We start from the raw sequence: 21,750 nt of genomic DNA, 5'->3' as shown, positions 1-21,750 counted from the left end.
CGTGAGTTCGAGCCCCGCATCGGGCTCTGTGCTGACAGCTCAGAGCCTGGAGCCTGTTTCAGATTCTGTATCTCCCTCTCTCTGACCCTCCCCCATTCATGCTCTGTCTCTCTCTGTCTCAAAAATAAACAAAGGTTAAAAAAAAAAAAAAAATTAAAAAAAAAAAAAGTTAAGAATGGAGAGGAGAACAAAGGTGACTGGCTCTGCCCTCTGACAGCCTCCCTCCCTGCCCCAACATCAGTCCCCACCTTTTAGGGCACACACAGGACAACCTAAGTGCCACTAGGAGCCTCTCCCACAGTGAAAACATCTGTTCACAGCATATAGCTTGCCTACCGTGAGCTGACCTCTCCTTGACCCTGGGAAGGGAGGCTGGTGAGGACTGATGCCACATGCAGCCCCCTGCCCCAAGCCTGGACACCGTGGACTGCATACACAGGGCCCACCTCAGAGCATCTTGGCTACTGTACACAATGTACATTTTTACACACTTGTCCTTCTAAAGATAACTTGGTATCTTAGAGTCTGTTGCCTTTGTTACTTTTTTAAAGCCAGAAAGAACGAAACAATGGAAATACAGGACTGAGCCACCTGCCAGGCCAACGGGCAGTGGGAGGAGGCCACCGCTGCATCTGGCCAGAACTGAGAACATGGGCTGTGGGCAGAAGCCAAGCACATCAAACACACACTATCCAAATCACAGGACCAGCGATGTGGAGGAGCTCCTGGTCACAGGGGAAGCAGGGAGCCGGACTGAGGACTAAGCATGCGGTCTGCGCTGTCCCTTGAAGCGAGCCGTGACAGTGCAAGCAGAAAGACAAAGCCTGGAGAACAGAGTGTGGGCAGGGTTAGGGGCAGCACGGGCAATATTGGTGGAGGCAGTGTGGGTGAGCAGGCGAGGATGAGCACAGATGGCACACGACACAAACAGTGACAGTATGGTGGGTGAGGACAGATGGTCACATGGGAACTTGCACAGGGCACCCTGGGCTCCCACGTGGCCCATACCCTACAACCTGGGGCTCAGGGCAGGCTCTGTTCGTGCTGTAAGTGGGGCCAGATGGGCATCCCGCAACCATGAACACCAGCCTCCACAGCTCCCGCTCTTCTGACCCCCAGCTTGTGCTGTTTCCACCCTTCATAGTAAACACTGACACACCCCTTGGGCCTTGGCTAAGCTTTGCCTCCTCAGGAAGGCCTCCTATCCACCAAAGCCAGGCCATGTCTCTTTGGGGTGGTTTCAGTTGCACCGTGACACTCAGTTGGTTCACAGCTTCACATCTGCCTTCCCCAGAACCTGCAACAGGCACCAGAATTGTCCCATGCACCCAGCACAATGCTAATGGGCACTAGATAGGCATGGCCATGGGCTGGCTGAAGAACCCCACAGAAGGCTCAGCCTCAGACTGACCACAGGGCAAGACCTCTACTCTCTGAGGCCCTTTCTGGCTCCGAGATTCTCGGCTCCGAGATTCTTGGGTAACATGGAGCAGGGCAGGCAGACAGCAAGGGTCTTGGCAGTCCAAGAGAGCCACTATGTACACATCCCAAAGGCTGGCTGAGCTGGGCCATGTTATGGACCAAGGTGTCCTGTCACAGCCCTGCTCCATAGGCCCTGCTACCGACAAACTTCCAACAAACAAAGCAGGGAAATGCACACAGATCCAGTCTCCATCAGGTCAGCGAGCACAGGACATTCCCAGTGTTAGCCTCCTCTGGCCTGGGGTGGAAGGAATCTTAGACCCCCCAATTCTCCCTCAGCTTCACCCCAGCTACCAGGCAGCCCTAGAAGAGTGTCCAATTGCCCTCAGCTTGGCTTCCTCCCAGGGAAACAGGACCAATCGCCAAGCAAGGCAGCTATAAGGGCGGGACCACAGGCACCTCTCCCAGGGCCCAGCCCAGAGCAAGCACACACTGATATGACACAGGGCCCAGTTACTCACACACGTGTTCACACACTCCATGCTGGGGAAGGGTATAAAATTTGTTCAGGAATCTCATTATGCTATGTTTGAACATGAGTAAACAGCAATCATTGTGAGCCCCTTGAGGGTCACAATGTATTCCCTACGACTCCTTTACCTTGTCAGGAAGCATCAACACTAAGGATTTCAGCACTTGAGACAAATCCCAAAATGGATGGGAGAAATAAGGAAGGCTGGGAGGAGTGGTCAGGCAGGGCTGCTTCATTCTCTCTCAGCTTGGCCAGAGGGCCCCTCTTCAGGTCAGCTATGGGCACACTCTCAGCCACCCCAAGAAGGGCTAGCTTTCATATCTGACAATGATGGTGTCTCAGAGCAACTCAAGGGCCAATCCCAGAGTACCTTTTAGCCAGAGCTGTGGATAGGCTGCTGGAAGCTTCTAACCCTAGTGCAGGATGGCACAAGGGCGCAGATGGGACCAGTCAAGAGAGCAAAGATGGTTTCTTCTAAGAAGCCATTATCAAATGTTGAGTTACCTACATAAAATCTGGAGCTATTTTTCTAAATCTCTTCTAAAAATTTACAGCAAATAAGAATTGACTCTAGCTGATTTCTGATTTTGAAGCTCAGGTATACAAAAGTAGAAGGGCAGCTCAAAGGCAGGGTATCCTAACCATACCTAAGGGAAGTCCTGATGCCTGGCTCCCTGTCTAGCTGATAACAAGTTAGCCTGTGACAGGCTCCAGGATACAGGAGACTTGGGCCCAGAAACCCAAAGGCCCAGCCCTACTCAGAGGCTGCTGCTTCCAAGGACACTGCCTGTCCCTCTTCCAAAGCCACACAACTGGCCTGAGAGAGACAGGGTGCAAACTGAGGATGACAGGTCCCAGACGCGGGCTCCTCCTGCTATGCAGTGCTACATGGCCCTTGTGCCAGCTCTGATGACCTGGGGATGCCTGCGTCTAGGATGTGGTTACACTGTGCAAGCACCTTCCTTTAATACCCATGAGAAAAACGTTACTCCTGCTCACCAGGTGAAGAAACCGGCTCAGAGTCAAGTCCCTTACCCAAGGTGGCCAAGCAAGGTAGCAGCAGGGCTGGGACTGAAATGCAGATCTCCCTGACTCCAACCTCCCTGTCTTACCTCGAGCGGGTCCCTGAACTGCTTCTCTTGGTCTGTACCAGGGCTAGAAGCACCCATCAGCCTTCCTGTAGAAGGGCTCAGTTATGGCCTGGAGTGAGCACTAATGCCCTGTCCTCCCACAACAGGAGAGCCATGGCTGGTCTCAGGCTGAAGAGTTGCGTGGAAAGTGTGGGGCCACACGTTCTCCTCCCAGGGCTAGCAGGCCAGCCTGGCTGGGTCACAGGAGGCAGCAGAGGTGGGCAGTGCAGGCCTTGAGGCCACCAGCCTGACACCAGCAATCTGCTGCTTCCGCCAGAGCCAGGGCCTCTCCCTACGAGCTAGTGTAACAGCTGAATGGGCCACTTTAACATTCTAAGATAGGGCCCAAATATTTTCCTGTTGCAGACACTGCTGTCTTTCTAAGGTGAGGAGGGCAAGAGTTCTGAAAGCACCATGCAGCCGGGCCCGTGCAGAGCACAGCATGGCCAGTGCAGGGCTTCCTAGCACATTGGGCTGGGACTGGGCAAAAGTGGGCCATGGTTCCACATTGTTGACAGAAATCACTTTTAAAAAAGTATTTTTTTTTCAATCATTAAAAAATGCACAACCACTGAAACTATATTTGAGCCTATCTGAATGGCTCCCTCTGCAAACTCCCAGAGCAAATAACCATTATGTTGGCACTCAAGCCATGTCACCCCAGTGCCCGTCCCCAGCACTCTGCTTCCCTGCAGCTCCACGTGCACATGTGCGCACCAACATGGACAGCTGGGCAGCGGTGCCAGGCAGCATCATGGTCCCTTTCTGCCTCCTTTCCTCTTTGCTTCTGGGGTGCGCCCACACCAGGGGAGCTACCTGCAGCTCTGTGCACTCATAGGGCCAAGCACAGTTCCTGCTACCCGGTTCCTGCTAGCCAAGCTCAGCTCGAACCTGCAATGCTGGGAGAGGTGCCGGCCACAGGCCTGTGGACAGCAATGAGAGGCGTGCCTCTCTCACAAAAACTGGCATGATGCTAAATCTTCACAGGAGTACCTGGCAGAAACTAATTTGCAGAGCAAGGATTGATATCCAGTGTGTTTTCTCAATATTTTCAAGAGTAAAAGGTTGGGAACAGGGTAGTTTTCCTGTTGAACCCGAGTTAAGTAAGATGGGGAGGGACCTGGCTTCAGGACATGTGCAGGACTGAATCCGCCCTCCGGGGCACAGGGAGGTGATGGAGCCACGCAGCAGCAGGCATTCAGATGCGCTCAGATCAGCAACCTCTCTCTCCACACCCTCCCCGTACCCTTCTCACAGGCCAAGCAGAATCCAGGAGGGGGCACTGCCAGTCTCCTCTCCTCTCCTATCTCCAAATCCTGGCCCAGAGGGGGCGGTAGGGCGCTGCCCATCTTCCTTCAGCACTTCCCTAAACCTGCTCTCACGCTCCTCTCACCCACAACATCTTACACTCCAGGAACCCATGCGATGGGCAAGGGGTGTCCCATGCCCGGGGGAAGGTAGGGCGAGGCCCGCTTCCCCACAGCCTGATGCGATCAGCGGCGTGTGAGCGAGGGCCTGCTTGTCTGTTGGCATTGTCATTGCTTCCCCAGGGCTCCACCTTAACGCCCTCTCAATCCACCAATTTGGTTCATTCCAGCAAATACTTTATCACAGCTTATCACTGTAAAGGTGAGGAGAACATGAAAAAATCAAGCTACGAGGTCAGCATGCGAGCCTCCTAATGTTAGTAAGAAATGTGGTTCAAGGGTCGCCACCTGCCGTATCCCGTGTGGGATGGCCTCGTACGCGGTCCCAGAGGACTCCACCACCCCGTCTGCACTCCCAGGGGTGACAGACTCAGCACCAGTCACAGTCCTCCCACGGCTATCAGAGGATGTGCTATAATAAGGCAGGCACAATGCCGGTGCCACTGGACTGATTGCACGGAGGCCACTCCGAGCAGCCTACAGACCCCAACAGCTAGTCCACGGTCTTTCCTGCCACATCCCCATTCCGGAGGTGGGAAGATGCAAGCTCATAGCTGTGAGATACCTTAGCCTTCTCTGCCCCTTCCCAGCCCCCAGGTGGGCCAGCTGGCAGGTGGCGACCCTGAGCATGTTTTGGAAGCACAGAATCACCGTGAGGCCATGAGGTTAATGAACAGCCGCAACATTGCCCGTGTCACCCCAGACCCAGCACCCCCCCTCACCAAAACAAAGCGAATCATCACCCGAAGCACCCTCCCCCTTGATTGGCGTGCCGCCCTGGGCTGGCAGTAGGGAGAACAGGGACTGTACCGTCCGGCGTCGCCTGCTGGTGGGGTTTTTTACATTTGACGTAATCGTGGTCAATCGGAGTAGCTGTGTAAGGTGGGGATGTCAGACCTGGGCCAGAGGAGGAGGGGAGGGAGGCTCCGGGGCCCGGCAGTGTCCCAGCTGAAGAGTGGGAGTCCTCGTCCACCAGGCAGGCCTTCTCTCTGTGGGAAGATGGTTGGGGTGCAGGTCAGAATCTCCACATCCCACTGGAATGGGACGTGTGCTGGTCTGAGACAATCCTTCCTGACTGCTGAACCCCACACCATCTTCACGGGCCTCCTCTGCCCTTCCTAGGGCCCACTGCTCCCACACACCTCAGGTGACCTGCTCCTCTGGCTGGTGTCTCTTCAGCTGCTGAAGGAACTGCCCCCATGGCATCCCCTTGGGCTCCAGCCCCGAAAGGCCACCGCCCAGCCATCTCAGGCCCCAGGGAGACTACAGGGGAGCTGACAAGCCCTTCCTCGGAAGCACCCACCCCACACCCTTCCACACCAAGTCAGCACCCTTCCATGTGATGCCTGAGGCCTGGTAGATTTAATTCTCGGTAAGATGCAGACAGAGAAAACATCTGGATTTACTGCAAGCTCTCATGTGTACGAGGATATCTACTGTTGAACAAAAAAGTCAGAAACACCTGAAGTGTTCCATCGAAATAGCTATAGAAAACATGATACACCCATGCTATGGAATAACATGTAGCCAGAGACTATGGGTAGCCACTAGAAAGAATGGAGTGAATGGGGTACCATCTCTATGGTTTTGGTCCCAGCCCCTTTCTCAGGGGAATGTAAACTCGAGAATAACACCTTCAGTAGTTTGTTTTTATAAAATAAAAGAAACCCTACAATTGTACATGTAAATGGAAGTGTATATAAATGCACAGCTAATTGTTTGAGAAAATAAATGAATAATGGTTAATTCTGGGGAGGAAAGGGGATTTGTCAAATTTTAGCCTATATGTTCATATATTGCCAAAATTTTCCATAACTAGAATATATCCATGTATTATTTGTATAATTTAAAATTTTTTTAAAAGAGTTATGATCAATAAAAGAGAACATCATTGTACCTTGAGGGCCCTTTGCGACTAAAAAATGCACATCTATAATTTCTAGGGCACACTGTATCCACCTGGGTGACCTGTCACATGCATGCCCATCTCTCCTATAAGACAATGGACCTCAAGGTCAGAGCCTGGGCACAGGTCTCTCTGGCACTTGGCTGAGCCCTGCACAGTGCCCAGCCAGGCAGGGAGGGGCACAGAGATGAGGCAAGCTGAGCTGAAGCTCCGAGATGTGGACACCAGGGTAAAAGAAGTCTAGGCCACAATCAAGGGAAGGCCCAAGGGTCCTCTCCACCCAGTGAGGGGACCATACCAGGGCCCTAGCATCCTCATGCTCTCTGGAACTACAGGAAGAGTCCATGCCTCTGATGCCCTTTCCTGTTTCTTGGGAGAACAGGCAGCAGACAGGTCCTCACAAGGCCCCCACTCTTGGTATAGGCCCTGGAAAAGGACCCAGGAGTAAGAGTCTGCAACATGAAAACTGCTTTCCTACAGTGTTCTGCATGGGACAGAGCTGTGTCCCAGTGGCGATGGGGAGGAGCTGGCTTCTCCTTAGGGCCTGCCCCTGAGGATGGGGTGGCCCCGGGCATGGCCCCAGCGTGAGGTGACATGGGATTGCACACTCAGCCTCTCCTTCTCAGATTCAACAGAAATACCTTAGTCCAGCAACCAGGAGTCTCCAGATGAGTTCCAGAGACTCAGTGAGCTCCGATTTACTCAGCAGTAACCCCCCGAATGCCACCTTGCTGTAAATGAGCCATCAGGGTACACATGGGATAAGCTGCTAGGTGAAGAGGTGCTACTCACTTCTCTGAAGCTTTGGGCGTGTTCTTCTCCTCGCCCCTGGCAAAGGGTCCTTCTGCAGCCTCCTTCATGAAGTTGACCAGGACCTCTGCACTGACCCCAGAGTCGGGCTTCCCCAGGAGCTTCAAGATGGAAGCGTGGAGCCGGAAGTACACCTAGGAGAATCATACTTGGGTGTGAGCAGCCTTCCCAGTTGCTTAGGTCCGTTCCACAGGCCAATCAGCCACACTGGAAAAGGGCCACTGACCAAGGAGACAGGCCACCACACACTGCCTTTTTTCATTCGCTTTTAAACCAGCCAACCCATAACTCATTCAAAGCAAGCTCTGACAGTTAAAATGGACACAAACTCTCAGTATTCTAGCTTAAATGTTTAGCCAGTGATGCAGGCAAGTGGTGGTAAGATAATGAGAATAACAACCCTCACCTCTGCTCAGTGGGCACCTCCTCCCACCACAGCCCCTGCCACCCACTGTGTGCCCCTCTCCTGGCGCCCATACAAAGTGAGCCTCCACACCTGTCTCCCACCACACTCCAGACTCCCTGAAGCGCAGAACAGTTGATTTCTGTCTGTGTGCCTGCACCTGGGCAAGCTGGGTGCTGTAGGCCTAGAGAAGCTTGCCCAGGAGGTACAGGGTGAGGGGAAGGAGGCACGCCGCATCATTCAGGGCCCTGTGCTTTTCTTCACTTCCTTAAGTTCTCACCACAATCCTCCACTTACAAATGTCTGAGGTAAGATGCCCAAATCCCCACAGCCAGGAAAGGCCAGGGCCACGTTAAACTCTGGTCCGCCCTGCCCTCTACTGCTCCCAAGTAAATGCCACATCAGACACAGACACCTCTACAGGTCACTTGGCCTGACTTTCGCATCCACCTGTGGGTGCAGTGTGAGCTCCCGCCTGTGGCACGGACTCCCACAGGTGGCACAAGGAGTGTTACGAAGGCTGGGAAACCCTGTGGCTGCAGGCCCTGATTAACCAGCCTCTCTCACGCAGAGGTGGTTCTCAAGAGAGGCTGCCAAGGACCATGCAGGTGAGATTGCCAGGGGGTATGGCCCAGCCAGCATTCTCAAGAGGGCATCCTGGACAGAGGGGCCCACACCCAGAGCCCCTCCACCGCTAGCCCGCCTGTGGCCCCAAGTAATTAACCCGAGCAACTCCATTTTTAGGCACAGAAAACCTCTGGGCACACACACGTGCCCAGGTGGCCCTGCCGGAAGAGCACAAATTATTCAATTGGCAAAGTTTAACCAAGTGGCAGGTTCAGTATTTTGAATCTGGGTTCAAGAGCAGAGGTGAGTTTTCACCAGGGCAGGGTTAAAGTCTTAAGAGAAATGTCACTTTTAAAGTAAGATATCCACAGGTTGCTGCTGAATGCCTGTTCTCCTGAGAGCCGGCATGATGTTCTGGGCCTCAGTTCCTTACCTGTTAAGTCCCTGGACCCCACGGGCACACCATCCTGCCTGCTCATTGGTTCTATCAGGCAGCAGCAGAAGCCAAAAGTCAAAGAAACACCGTGGAAGAAAAACACAGTTGTCGTTTTCCTGAGGGCTGAGCTACCTCCCTCACACGGGTTGGGTGCTGCACGAGGGCCCTGGGTGCAGGGGATCTGGCCCCAACCGCCCTTCTCTTCTGCTGCTGAATAACTTAGGGCAAGTCACACTAGTCCTCTAGGTCTCAGCCTTCTCAGCCCGAGTGGAAAGTATGAAAGAGCTGTAGTGGGAAGGACGTGAGGCTTGGGGCTGGGAATGACGGCAACCAGGAAGCTGCTGAAGACGTGCTCAGTACGAAAGTGAACTACACTTTATCATGAACCCTATGAAGATGGTCCCTGAAAAGCTGCTGTCAACCACTCAGCAGGCATCATTTTTCAAAGGCAAATTTTTAAAAATGAGACTTTTCTGCTTGTTCACACAAGCAAATATTGGAAAGAGAATACTAACATGGTTGAGGGAAAACAGACATGCTAATTGATCAGTATAACCTTTCAGGGCCACAGGACACTGTGGATGCAACACTAAATGACCCTTGAAAATCCCCCGTAAGTGCTCCCTGATATGCATGCAAGAGCAGGCCCTGCCTGTACCCTGCTGAGGAAGAAGTGGAAGAGAAGTGCACCCTGCACTGGGCTCCACACTGACAGTGCAGGGCCTGCTCGGGATTCTCTCTCTCCCCCTCTCTCTCTCTGCCCCTCCCCTATGCACTCTCACTCTCCTGCTCTCTCTCTCTCTCAAAATAAATAAATAAACTTAAAAAAAAATGCCAGTTGCAAAATGGTATGAAAATGTTACTACGTATCTATACGTCAATAGGGGAAAAATCTAGAAAGATAAATACATGCCCAGACTGTTAATAGGGATTATTGGGTTAAGAGGATAGGATCACTGGGGACTTTAGCTTTTTATTTTAAACACTCTTGAATGTTTGACAGGCACCTGGGTGGCTCAGTTGGTTGAGTGTCCAACTTCGGCTAAGGTCATAATCTCATGATCATGGTTCATGAGCTTGAGCCCTATGTTGGGCTTTGTGTTGATGGCGTGGAACCTGCTTTGGATTTTCTGTCTCTCTCTCTCTCTCTGCCCCTCCCCAGCTCTCTCTCTCTCTCTCTCTAAAAAAATAAATGTTAAAAAAAAATTTTTTTAAACACTTCTGAACGTTTGATTCTTATATATATTTTAACCATGAATGTGTGTTAATTTTACAATCAGAAAAAAAGTATATAAAGGCAGACAAGGCATAATAAACAAGCAGATTCTACCCCAAACTCCAAGAAGCTTGCTGGGCACACGGGACTGGCAGGCACTGGGCACGCAGCCTCAGAAAGGGCAAAGCTAAAGTGCTCAGGAAGCAGCAAGTCCTGGGCCGGGCCAAGTATATCTGGATCCTCACCCGTGTGCTTAGTTTCCTCCCTACAAAATGTGCTGGCTGCAGCCTCCCAGCCTGCCTCACAGGACTGCACTGAGCATCGGGGAGAGTGTGGAGTTGTGTGTTCCAGATATCGTAAAAGCAAATCTGAGCTGTAAACAACTGCTCTTCTCTTGAGGAGCAGCACAAGACCCAAGTCTGGGGTCAAGAAAACAGGCTACTCCCTTGGCCCTGTCCTGCCAAGCTGGGTGCTCTGGGCATACCCTATGGCCTCGCCAGGGACAAGGGCACCTAGCCTTCTCCTGCCACCCGGCAGTGTGGATGCCCTGGGCACTGGGAGATGCTGTGCTGCAATGATGTCATCACTGAGTCAGGTTCTTGGAACCTACATGTGCTAAGGAAGAAAGATGACTTTCTTCTGGGAGATACAAATAAGACACTCCTCTCCCAGAAAGGATAGTAAGCACTCCTTAAAAGAGAGAGGAAAGGCCGCTTTAATTTAATCGCACACAAAGCTGCTGAACACAGAGAAGTTTCCAGCGGGTTGCATGGGAGTCACTGGGACCTCATGCCCCATCCCCAGGGAGACAGAGAGACTGGCCCACCCCTGCCCTGCTTCCCTGCCCTCGGCCAGCACAGTGTCACCTCCAGGGCCTCCATGGCCAACTCAGGTGGGTTGTGGTAGTGGATCTTCTTGGGGTAGCGGGCAGCCTCTTCGTGCAAGTAGTGGCCAGCCTGTCTGTAGTGCAGCAGGTAAACAGCGGGAGGCTGCTGCTGCTTCTCGGCGACCTTGCCCAGCATGTAGTGGATGAGCCACTCTTCCTCATCACCGTCGCCCTCACAGCGGGCCGCCGACGTGAAACAGTGCCTGGCTGTCTCCAGCATGCTGTCGCGCCGGCCCTCCATCTGGAATGAGACCACGAGACGAGGCTGGGCTTAGCCCATGGTCTGAACCTGCACAAGATCATGCCTTATCCCATAGGGAAGCCCTGCTGCCTTCCTTGCGAAATTTATCATCCTGTCAACGACCCTGAGACACAGAAGTGTTATCACCATTTCATAGCTGAGGACAGTGTGGAGAGGCCTAGGGACACCCCCCCCCCCCACCACACCGAAGTACACATCAAGTAAGGCACAGAGCTGGACTGAAACCAGGTCACTTCATGTCAACTCCAGTGTCCTTTCTTTTATTTCCCCCCAGCCCACCCTGAAGGACACAGTTTAGGAGATTATGAAGTACCTACTGACCCCCTTCTAAAGGTCCCAACTACAACCCTCACTGTGGTTGCAGTGAGGGCCTGGGAGACAGCATCGGGCTGGGGCTGCCAGGAAAGCCAGGCAAACAGCAGCCGAGAACACCGAGAGCCAGTGCCAATGTTCTGAGATGAGCCCCCTCACCTACACGCAGTGAGCACTTTTCTCACCTGCTCACTAGGGTGGGCAAGCAGAGCTAGACACGGTGAACACCCCCAACACCTAGCAACACAGCACCGAAGAGGATGTGCACCCCTGGGGTACCATGGGACTTCCCACCCTGTCCTCTGCACCCTTCCAGAAGGACCTTACAAAAGGGTAGATTCCTAAGCCCCACCCAAGACCCACTGCCTTGGAGCTGTGCCTCCAGCCACCCTCTCACACACCAAAAGGTGGAAACAGCTAGGACAGAAGATCAACCTCTAAGATGCTTTCCAATTTTTTCTAGTCCCTGTATGAGGGCTATGGGCCAGCACCTAGGTGTCACTGACGTGAGATGTCAGCCATCAAGTACGTGCATCCCTTCATCCCAGAACTCCTGGGCTAGGAGCTGGAAGAAACCCTGACTGTGTGGGGCCACAGGGGCAGCTGTTCCCAGCACCGCAGCTCTCTGGGCCCTCATCAACATGGCTCTCGCTCAGAGGCAGGGAGGCTGCGACCTCTTCTAGTCTCATCTCGGGGACCAGAGGAAGGGAGAGGCTGCAGGCACCAAGCTCTGGCAAGGGTGCTGCCTGCAGCCTGTGAGAGCAGTATCCATGCCCCACTGCAGCAATAGCCCTGGGGCCAACACAAAGCAGCCTGGTGCTACCCCAGTGCTCTGCAAAACACTTCCTGGGAAAGAAAGTTACCACCTAGGGATGCCTGGGTGCCTCAGTTGGTTAAGTGTTCAACTCTTGGTTTTGGCTCAGGTCACGATCTCACAGTTCATGAGTTTGAGCCCCATATAAGGCTTTGTGTTGACAGCGTGGAGCCTGCTTGGGACTCTTTTCTCCTCCTCTCTCTCTCTCTCTCTCTGCCCTTTCCCAGCTTGCTCTGTCTCTCTCAAAATAAATAAATAAGCTTAAAAAAAAAAAAAAAAAAAAAGAAAGAAAATTACCACCTAAGAATCATGAGACCATCAACGGGGGGGCACCTGGGTGGCTCAGTCAGTTGAGCATCTGACTCTTGATTTCGGCTCAGGCCATGATCCCAGGTCATGAGATCAAGCCCCGCATAGGGCTCCACACTGAGCATGGAGTCTGCTTAAGATTCTCTCTCTCTCTCTCTCTCTCTCTCTCTCTCTCTCTCTCTCTCCCTCTGCCCCTCTCCCATGCTAGCACTCTTTCTCTCTAAAAATAAGTAAATAAAATGAAAAAGAAAAGAGACCATCAATGAATGAGATATGATAGAAAGAACCACAGTGTAGGACCAGAACACAGCACAAGCCAAGTGGCTCCATCATACCCCTCCAAAATTAGATTCCGTAGCAGATCTAAGCATAAGGCAAACACTTCAGTGGAGTCTTGTTATGACTGCTCTGTAACTACGTGGCTTTAACCAAGTCACTAGCCTTCTGCCCACCCAGCTCTGCCACTGAAGGTCATACAGCCACCTACTGAGACAGGAAGGGCAACTGTGAAGAGCCCCATCTAAACTGACACCTAGCACCACATAGATCCCCACCAAGAGGCCAACACCCTCCCTGCCCCACATAAAGCACATGCTACCAGAGTTCCTGTCTTTTGTAGCTGTGCCAGTCAGAACACTTCAGACAGAACAGGAGGGATGGCCACTGAGGATCCAGCATGTTCCAGAGCTCTGCCAGACACCCTCACACCTCCTCTCCATCCAAGAGCGAGAGGTGCACCCTCTGCTGTGGCACCTCATTCACCCCATGGCCAGGGTCCCTGGCCCAGGGCCAGCCCATAAGAGGGACTAAGGAGATATCAGTTCATACAATACTGCCATACACGAGGAATGGTCAGCCCAATTACAACCAAAACCACAGCAGAAACATCAAGTTCCTCCCTCAGGACACACAGAAGGTTCTGGCTCCAAAGCCTCTGCCCTTGCCTGAGAATGGACAATAAAGGAAAGCATTGGTTTTCCTAAAACAGACACCTTTGGCAAGTTTGCAGGCAGAAGCTGAAGTACACAGCAGCTTATATAGCTATTAACACGTGCCCTACAGCTCATCTGATCAGACACAAGAAACCCAAAGATAGCTCTAGCAACCAAGGAAGGGGCTGTGTCCCCATGACATATTTCATAGTAGGAAACTGCCTTGCCAGCGATGGAAAAAAAAACAGGAGGCATAGGACAGCGCTGCGAGGCAGTGTTCACCCCGGACAACAATGCAAAACCCCCTTCCTTCCCTGCCTGCTGAGACACCTGCATGCCTAGTGGATTTCCATCTCTCCTGCCACCACCTTACATTCTGGGAAGATGGCCTGGCAGCCCAGTTTCAGGCCCTGTGATACCTGGGCCAATGGCTTCGACTGGATCCGAATGGAGTTCAACCACAGAGGCTGTGAGCTATGCAGGAGAAAGAACAAGCAAAGGGAAGAGGTGTGCAGGGAGTCAACCTGTGTCTCCTGTCTGTCGCCCACTCTGCCCTTCCTGCCCCTTCCTAGGGGAGCCACAAGTTCCCTCCTCTAGGGGAGTTCTACAAATGAAACCCTCAAGTGCCAATGGCAGAAAAGGAATTCTGACTTCTCCTCATATTTACTTCCTGGAAAACCTCTATTCTGCTAAATCCCACTGGCATCACTGATGGAGGATTAGAGACAGAATCCCAAGGTCCGTGCTCCACCCACCCCAGTGAGTCCCAGTAGAGGATAATAGTCGGTGCTCCTCGTACTGCCAGGATCCATTCCCAGCCTGCTCAGCCCTGTGGCCACTGCAGTAATAACAGAAGGGAGGGAGGGGCCCTTGCGCAGGGCAGTCACCAAGAAATAGGGCTGCATGGCATGGGAAGAGCTCAACATGGTGCTGAGTGAAAAGGAAGCTCGATGCCATACACAGCATGACAGCATTTAGGCTAGAGGAAAAGAACAGATAAATCATGGCATTCTTTCTAGGAGTACATGTATACATAAATAACCGTTTTTTGTTTTTTTTTTTTAAGTCTGGAAAGATAAACTGTAGGTTGCTCTGAAGCAGGAGTGAAATGAGGGGGTGGGACAGAAAGGTTTTAGCTTTGTCTTTACTGTTGCCAATTGTTTTAAAGAAGGTGTTTCTTCGTATAATTGACGAGGGGTTTCTATAAGTGTTAAACAAGGGTCATGCTGCTCTTCTCTCCCCCGTTTTCTTCCAGGGTTTGGCCCAGTCACAGAACCCGACACCTGTCTCTGGTCAGCTGGTTAGCAGGGTCCCTCATGGCCACGCTGCCCTTCCCTCCACCTGTGTCCTCTGCCACTGGTGCCAGGCCTACCCCCTGGATGCTGCATGTAAACCACCCAGGGACCCTGTTAAAGTGCAGCTTTTGACTATGAGTCCCTGATGCAGCCTTTTAACAGCTCCCCACCCCCTCCAACCCCCCTGAAAGAGGTTCTGATGCCCAGTCAGGTGTGGAAGCTACTGTCCTTGCTGACCTACTTGAGCAGAGAAAGAGAGGGAAAAACCTTAGGGCCAAGGTGCCCAGAGTCTGGAACCCTGAGACAACTGTCCTGGGCTCAGGGGGCAGTGACACCCAGAGCTCATGGGAAGAAGGTGAGGTCACTGGCATTCCTAAACAGTAGCCCCAGATGGTGCTTCCAGCTTACCCTCGTCAAGTGTGGGTGCTGTGCAGAGACTGGGAAATGTGTGGAAACAGAAGGGTAGCCTTTTTAAGGCTTTCCCAAAGTGTATCGCACAGCACACCGATGTCCAGCAAGACTTTGTGTGAGAAATCCGAGGCCCCCATGGCTGTCGACACAGGGTGACAACAGTCATCACAGCAGGGGAACATTCAGATGAGCCTGTGCTCTTATAGCACATCCACCCAGCATTTTCACTAAGGTCCATCCCTGCCAGCTCACTTCATTAGTTTTGTAGTCTGTCTCTTGCTGATGGTATAATGCATACCTATTGCAAAGTTAAACTGCAAATTTTGCAAAAGAGGTGGGACTTTGCAAAAGATGCGGGATTTCATGAAGCTGATGGAAGCAATGTGGGCAAAGCCTTTGCACATGAGCACCAGGCACAATTAACATGGGTGACAACTGCCCAAAGGGAGGACTGCTGGTCAAGGAAGAGACCGCAACACACGCTTCTAAGGCACAAAGATGTCAGAGAATCCTGGAAGAGGCAAATAGCTCTCGAATATTTCTGCAAAAGTAGCTGTCGAAATTTAGGCTGCCAAGGTGAAGGAGCGTCATAGCGTGCTATCATAAACTATTAGAAAATTAAGCTCCCCTCAAACCAACCAAACTCAATCATTCTTGGTTCGTTTGAAGAATTAATACATCCTTGTGATCACCAAAGCCCTAGTAACATAAGACTTAGGAGTTATTTTCATTATTATTTAATTACTAAGATAAAGTCCCAATCACACCTTTACCAGGGTAACTGAGCCCCACCGTAAGTGGATTCACATTGTGACCCTTTGCTAGTGCTGACAGCAGCCCCTCCCCTTCTTCTCTGTGCTGTTGGGTAGGGATGTCACCCACATACAAAAGGGGTGACATTTATGTCATTATTACATTCTCATTTATGCTTTTTAAGTTTACTTATTTATTTTGAGAGAGAGAGGGAGAGAGAGAATAACCAGGGGAGGGACAGAGAGGGGGACAGAGGATCCGAAGCAGGCTCTGAGCTGACAGCAGACAGCCCAATGCAGGGCTTGAACTCACAAACTGTGAGATCATGACCTTAGCTGAAGTCGGATGCTCAACCAATTGAGCCACCCAGGCGCCCTTCATTTATGCTTTTCCATACCAACTGAATTTTTAACACCAAGGACACCTCACTTTCAAATAAAATCAGTAAAAGCAACAAAGAGCTGCTACCTCTTTGCAGTACAAGGCTAGGACTTCCCCTACTTAGCACAATGCTAGGAGGCCAGGGTCACTGTGAGGCCAAGCATTCTGGGAGCCTGCCGCTGAAGAGTGGCAGGTGTCGGAATGGGGGGCTGGGTATGACAACAGAGGTCCACTCTCGAGGACACAGGGGCTTTCAGAGGACAGCAGTGGCACAGCTGTAGCTGAAAGCCTCAGCTGAAAACCTTCTCTCACTGGGTTCCCTCAACAACCCAATGGCAACATGAAGAAGGTCATCATCTCATTTGGGTTTTGACCACATTTGATCACTAGAAGAAACAGGCCCCTTCTGCACTCTGCTCTCCTAGGAAACCCTTCTGGATTGTCATCTTACTGCCACACCAGCCTCAAAAATGTCATGTGGTTCCTTCATTTCCAACTCAAGGAGCCAAGGCCCACAGGCCAGACACCCAGCAACCTGCACTAGGGGAGTCCCCTACCAAGATGGACTTCAAAATTCCCAAGAAGTTCCTTTGAAGGGAACAAGGAAGGGGCGCGTTGGTAGCTCAGTCAGTTAAGGTCTGACTCGAACTCAGCTCAGGTCTTGATCTCAGGGCCCCACACGGGGCTCCACACTGGGCATGAAGCCTACTTAAAAAGATAAATAAAATAAAGTAAAATAAAACATGAAGGGGACCAGAAATAGACAGCTACTTCTGGTGGCCAACACCCCTTCCCTGCCTCTCAACTGCTGGAAAACTGATGGCTGACCAGCCAGATGATAAGAACCTGGCCTTGAATTCACCAATGCCAGACTGGGTGTCTAAAGACCAGGGACTAAGCTGTCACTGACCACAGTATGGCTTCAGTTTCACGAGAAGAATCATCCATGAGCTCCCAGCCTGGTTGTGAGGACAAGTGCAAAAAACAGATAGGACAGAACTTGGCCACCTGAGGGCACTTGGGTGGGATGGCAGCCCTTCTGCAGAGCCCCTCCTCACCTGCTGTACGAGCTCAGGGGGCAGCTCAGCTCTCCACTGCTTCAGCTGGCGCGAGGCAAAGGAGTGCAAGGCATAGGACATGGTGCCATACTCGATCCACAGGGACAGGTTGGAGCTGTCGATCTCCAGGGCCCGCCGGAAACAGTTCAGGACAGGTGTGGCGTGCTTCCAGATGGGACCATCACTCTTCAGCTCATTGGAGTTCAGTTTGTCCTGAATGCGACTGGCCCGGGCCAGGGCCATGCCTGCCCAGGAATCAAACCTGCAGTCATGACAAAAGCACCAGTGAACACACAGCTGCCCTTACAGCACTGCAGACATGGTAGCCTGGGCAAGGCACCCAGGCCCCAGGGGAGTGGTCCCAGGCCATGACCCAGAGCCCAGCTCCACCACTCATGGACTCCATGTTTCTGAGCTATGAAATGTGGCTAAGAAAACCCATATCAAGAAAGCTGAGCTGCTGGGACACCACAAGACATGTATTTTAGGTCATTCAGCATCTCGCAGGTACTCAGTAAGTGCTCTAAGAGAATCCCCATGGACTCGAGCCCAAATTATGCTAACATGGTGAGCTCTTGGACTCTGCTCCCCTTTGCTTCCCTGCTTGGAGGGGTTACCCAAAGAATGTCTCTGATGGAAAGGAAAAGGGGTGCTTTACAAGGCATGGCCCATCCAAGGTGACAGGGAGGCTCTCATCCAGCTGCCACCTCACCTAACCCCGCACTGGTAGCACCTGCCATCAACACACTCACTGACCAAAAGCACGGGGCAGCCAAGACCCTGAAAACACTGCCATGTAGCTTCTACATGGTTCTCCCTCTGGGACCTTGACCACATCCTGCCCTGTCCACCTCAGTTCCCAGAAGCAATATGGAGAGCAAGGGGACCACGATGGCTGAGAGCCTACAGTTCTGAGATCACCTGAAAGAAAGTGGTGGGGAAAATGTAAAAGGCTGTGATGATGACGAAGGCCAAGACAATTTCTGGGCACTTGGGAGAGTGGAATTTCCTGAGTGCAAGTACAGACAACAGAATAGACAGCAATCACATAACAGATGCTACCTTCCACATGCTGACAATTCTTGACCTACTGCTGTACTAACTTTAAAACTGGCCAACTAGCTTTCTGGACTATTTTTGACAGGTGTGGTAAGGGCAGAGCAGACTTGTGAAGCTCACACGTGCTTCTGCCGTACTCCAGGCACCCAAAGATGAAAAAGTATGAGCAAAGGAGCAGTAAAGAGGCCTGAAGGCTTAAGTGATGATGGGGGATAGCAAAAATGAAGGCTTCAGCCCCTGTGTGGAGGCCCTGAGTGTACCCTTTCCTCCTCAGGGCCTGGGATCTGGGGCTCTGCTCAGGTCACCCTGGGGGCGGAAGCATAGGGGTAGGTGTCAAGCTCCCCTCCAGACGGTGGGGAACCCTGTCAGGGACGTACCACCAGGGCCAGCTCCTTCCACACTGAGGGTTTCCCCTCTTAATTCCTCCCAGAATGCCTTCGGCAACCCCCTTTGCCCTTGCCTTGAGGGAAGGGACCAAATCACGGTGTGTGCCCATATACCTGCATAAGTACCAAAATGGAAACCACTAACCACAAATAGAAGTGACCAAGAACACAGACACCTCATCACAAAAACTCAAAATGCTTCTCTGTGTGTCACCAAAAACCAAGTCCTGACACGGGTTCTTGATTCTAGCAGAGCAGCGCACAACCCACACTCGCGGAGTGCTGACCCACAAGGACAGTAGGGAGCCCAAGGGCCAGCGATGCCACGAACTCAGGAGGAAGAAGCATCCAGAGCCTGTGCGCTGGGCTGGTACTCACGTAGGGCAGGCCTGCTCCCAGCACTGGGCTCAGAGTTGTTTGGCAGAGGGATGAGCTGTATTGGGACCTATTCCCATCTTGCCCCAGAGAATGCCACTCTATGAAACCCCTGGCCAAGGTGGCCCAATCCCAGCTGAGCAAGAGCAGATGGAGCGGTGGACGGGTCAAGAAAAGCTGTCGCCAGCATTCTCGCAGACTTGCTCTTCCTGCAGGGACCACCAACAAACACTGTGGCCGGGACACACCACCACACACCCAGCTGTCTGCCATGGGCTTCACCTGTGTCTAGCAGGCTCTGAAAGTGTAAAGAAAAGGCCAGCATCCAAACTTCCATCTTAGCCAGCACAGAAGATGAGACTGAGCCCAAGTCTTCCCTGACACCTGCTCATGAGGGCCAGAATGAAGGAGGGTCAGGACTAGGCCACCAAGTTCCTCCTGGCCCTGGGGCCAGTCCTCACAGGGCACCCCACCTCTACGGCACGGCTGCCAGCAGGCCAAGCCTGACAGATTGACTCCCTCTGAACCGGTGCACGTACAAGTTGGAAGGAGGCCCAAATGAGCTGTCACGAACCTTGTCTTGTAACCCAAAGGGCTGCTGGGTGCGAGGTGTCACGCCAGGCTCTCACCTCTCCACGGGCAGGCTGGTCTTATCACCCTCACTTTTCAGACATGGAGGCAGCAGGGCAAAGGAGGTGACTCCTCACTGCCTAGAACAGGAGCACTCAGCCAGCCTGAGCGTGGATCTCATCTCCCCTACCAAACTGGTCCACAGTGACCCCAGAGAGGACATCCAGGGCCACCAATACATGGCTCCCTGCCTGAAGGAAAACATACGCTGAGCAACAAGGGGGCTGGGAGAACCTCTCCCACAAGCTACAGAAGTTGTGTAAACTGGTTTCTCTACTTAGATCCCAGCCCCTCTCCCCCAGGCCAGGTGGGTCCTGACAAGATGGAGCTCTGCGTTTTCCCCTGAGGATGGGCAGCCTCTGCGGCCTGGCCCCTGAATACTTTACCTACAGATACTACTCTGGACCTTCAGATACAAAGCTTACCTCGACCCAAGGCTTACCTCCTAGGTGTGGAGGCCATGAGAAAATGTTCCCTCTCAATCAAATGAATCAGACTTTATGAGCTTAGCAGAGCCCTTTCAGGATGAACAGGCCAACCATTACAATTTAAGAAAAAGCCACCCGGGCTCAGCGGGAAGAAAGCATGAGCCTCACATACAATAGGCTCTCCTACTTTTACTGTCATGACAATTGCTACTGACAACACTTGCATCAGAGCAAGGAAAGAGAACTCCTAGCTTAAGTATTTCTATTACCTTCCCCTTTCCCCCAAATAAGGAAACAACCATTAGCTAAAGACACACAGTACACATCAGCCCATTTCCCAGGGCCAGAAGCCAGGAAAGGAGGCAGCACTGAACCAGGAGGATGGAACCAGATGGCACCCCATTGCCCTGCTGGCCTGGATCCAGATGGAAACTTCATACCTTCTCTGAGGCCAGTGCTCATCCCAGGTATCTTCTGGAAGGAAGACTTCTCCACTGCTCCTCTTTTTATGAAGAACCTGTCTCTTGCCTTTCCTAATAACTGCAGAGTGCTAACCATACTTTCTCATTCCTTTTCCCCTGATCTCTTTGCTATGGCAGAGAAACCCCAACCTGGCCCAGGAAAGGGTTTGCTGAGCTGGGGTCACCCCAACCCTCCCTGCTTGGCCTTATGCCCAGGTCACTGACCTGTTGGGGCAGATGCAGATGTCATGCATGTAGAACTTGATAGCCTTAGACTGCTCCTTGTTTTTGAAATGGTAATCAGCCAGGAGGTAGTAGAGCTCATTCACCACCGGAGGGGAGGGGTCGGCCCCTTCTGGAAGGCAGGGCACCTGACAGGTGAGGGAGCAGGATAAGGGGAGATGGAGTCAGGGTCTCAGATGTGACCAGTAACGCTGCAAACCCAGGACCATTCACATTAGCACAGGACAGACACTAGGCTTCTCATGGACCTGACTTCTGGTATAGAGCAAGGAAAGCAGACAAGGTGCAGAAGCAGCAGTGCCGGAGGGAAAAATGATGGGACACAGCTCCACCATGCTCAGTTCCTACCTCGGCCGAGGTGCCCTCAATGTAGGCAGAGACTTTGTCCAGGTTCAGGGCCGGCCTTTCTGTGCGGGGCACAATGGTGGCGATCCTCTTCAGAAGGTTGGCCAAGTCAGCAGACACAGTGCTGGTCTTGTAGCTGTCAAATTCAGGAAGGGTCTTGGGCTTAAAATACTCAAACATAAACAGAGCGTCCTCCCATATAAGGTCCACCTTGAGAAAAGACAGAAAGCAGATCATAGTACAGTCAGGGTAAAGCAGAAAGGGAAAGGTTCTTCCATGGAAATAATACAGACAAGGTTACAATATGTTAGAGTGTAGAAAAAGTCCCATATACTTTTAAAAATCTGCATACTCACTCTAATTCCCAAACCCAAATGTCTGAAGAGCAGAAAAATGAACTGGCATAAGCCCAGCCTTTACAAAGACAAATGTTGGAAACTGAGGGCCACACTCTGTTGAGTCCACATGGCTGAGCCAGAGGGTAGGTTCAATCACGAGTGGGCACTGTGGCCAGGCCACTGACCCTCTCCTTGAGCCTCAGCTGCCCCACTGCTTGCTCTG

The 21,750-nt window shown here is 52.1% G+C and overlaps 1 protein-coding gene across 9 annotated transcripts in view; it reads right to left on the bottom strand.

Moving 5' to 3' along the window:
• Positions 1-21,750, bottom strand: part of CABIN1 (calcineurin binding protein 1) — a 152,439-nt gene that overhangs the window by 76,183 nt on the left and 54,506 nt on the right. For 7 of the 9 annotated variants that reach the window (XM_042911372.1, XM_042911373.1, XM_042911370.1 and 4 more), the window contains exons 21-26: positions 21,193-21,399; positions 20,827-20,972; positions 17,263-17,524; positions 10,716-10,976; positions 7,210-7,361; positions 5,322-5,500 (exon numbers count right to left, since the gene is read on the bottom strand). In XM_042911372.1, coding sequence (XP_042767306.1) covers positions 5,322-5,500; positions 7,210-7,361; positions 10,716-10,976; positions 17,263-17,524; positions 20,827-20,972; positions 21,193-21,399 — 1,207 coding nt within the window. The remainder of the gene's footprint in view (positions 1-5,321; positions 5,501-7,209; positions 7,362-10,715; positions 10,977-17,262; positions 17,525-20,826; positions 20,973-21,192; positions 21,400-21,750) is intronic. The other 2 variants (XM_042911375.1, XM_042911376.1) reach the window with 1 other exon arrangement.

The sequence above is a fragment of the Panthera leo genome, chromosome D3, assembly GCF_018350215.1.
Source record: "Panthera leo isolate Ple1 chromosome D3, P.leo_Ple1_pat1.1, whole genome shotgun sequence".
Taxonomy (NCBI): domain Eukaryota; kingdom Metazoa; phylum Chordata; class Mammalia; order Carnivora; family Felidae; genus Panthera; species Panthera leo.
Note: the sequence above shows the minus strand (reverse complement) of the source record. Positions and strands in the feature narration are given on the sequence as shown.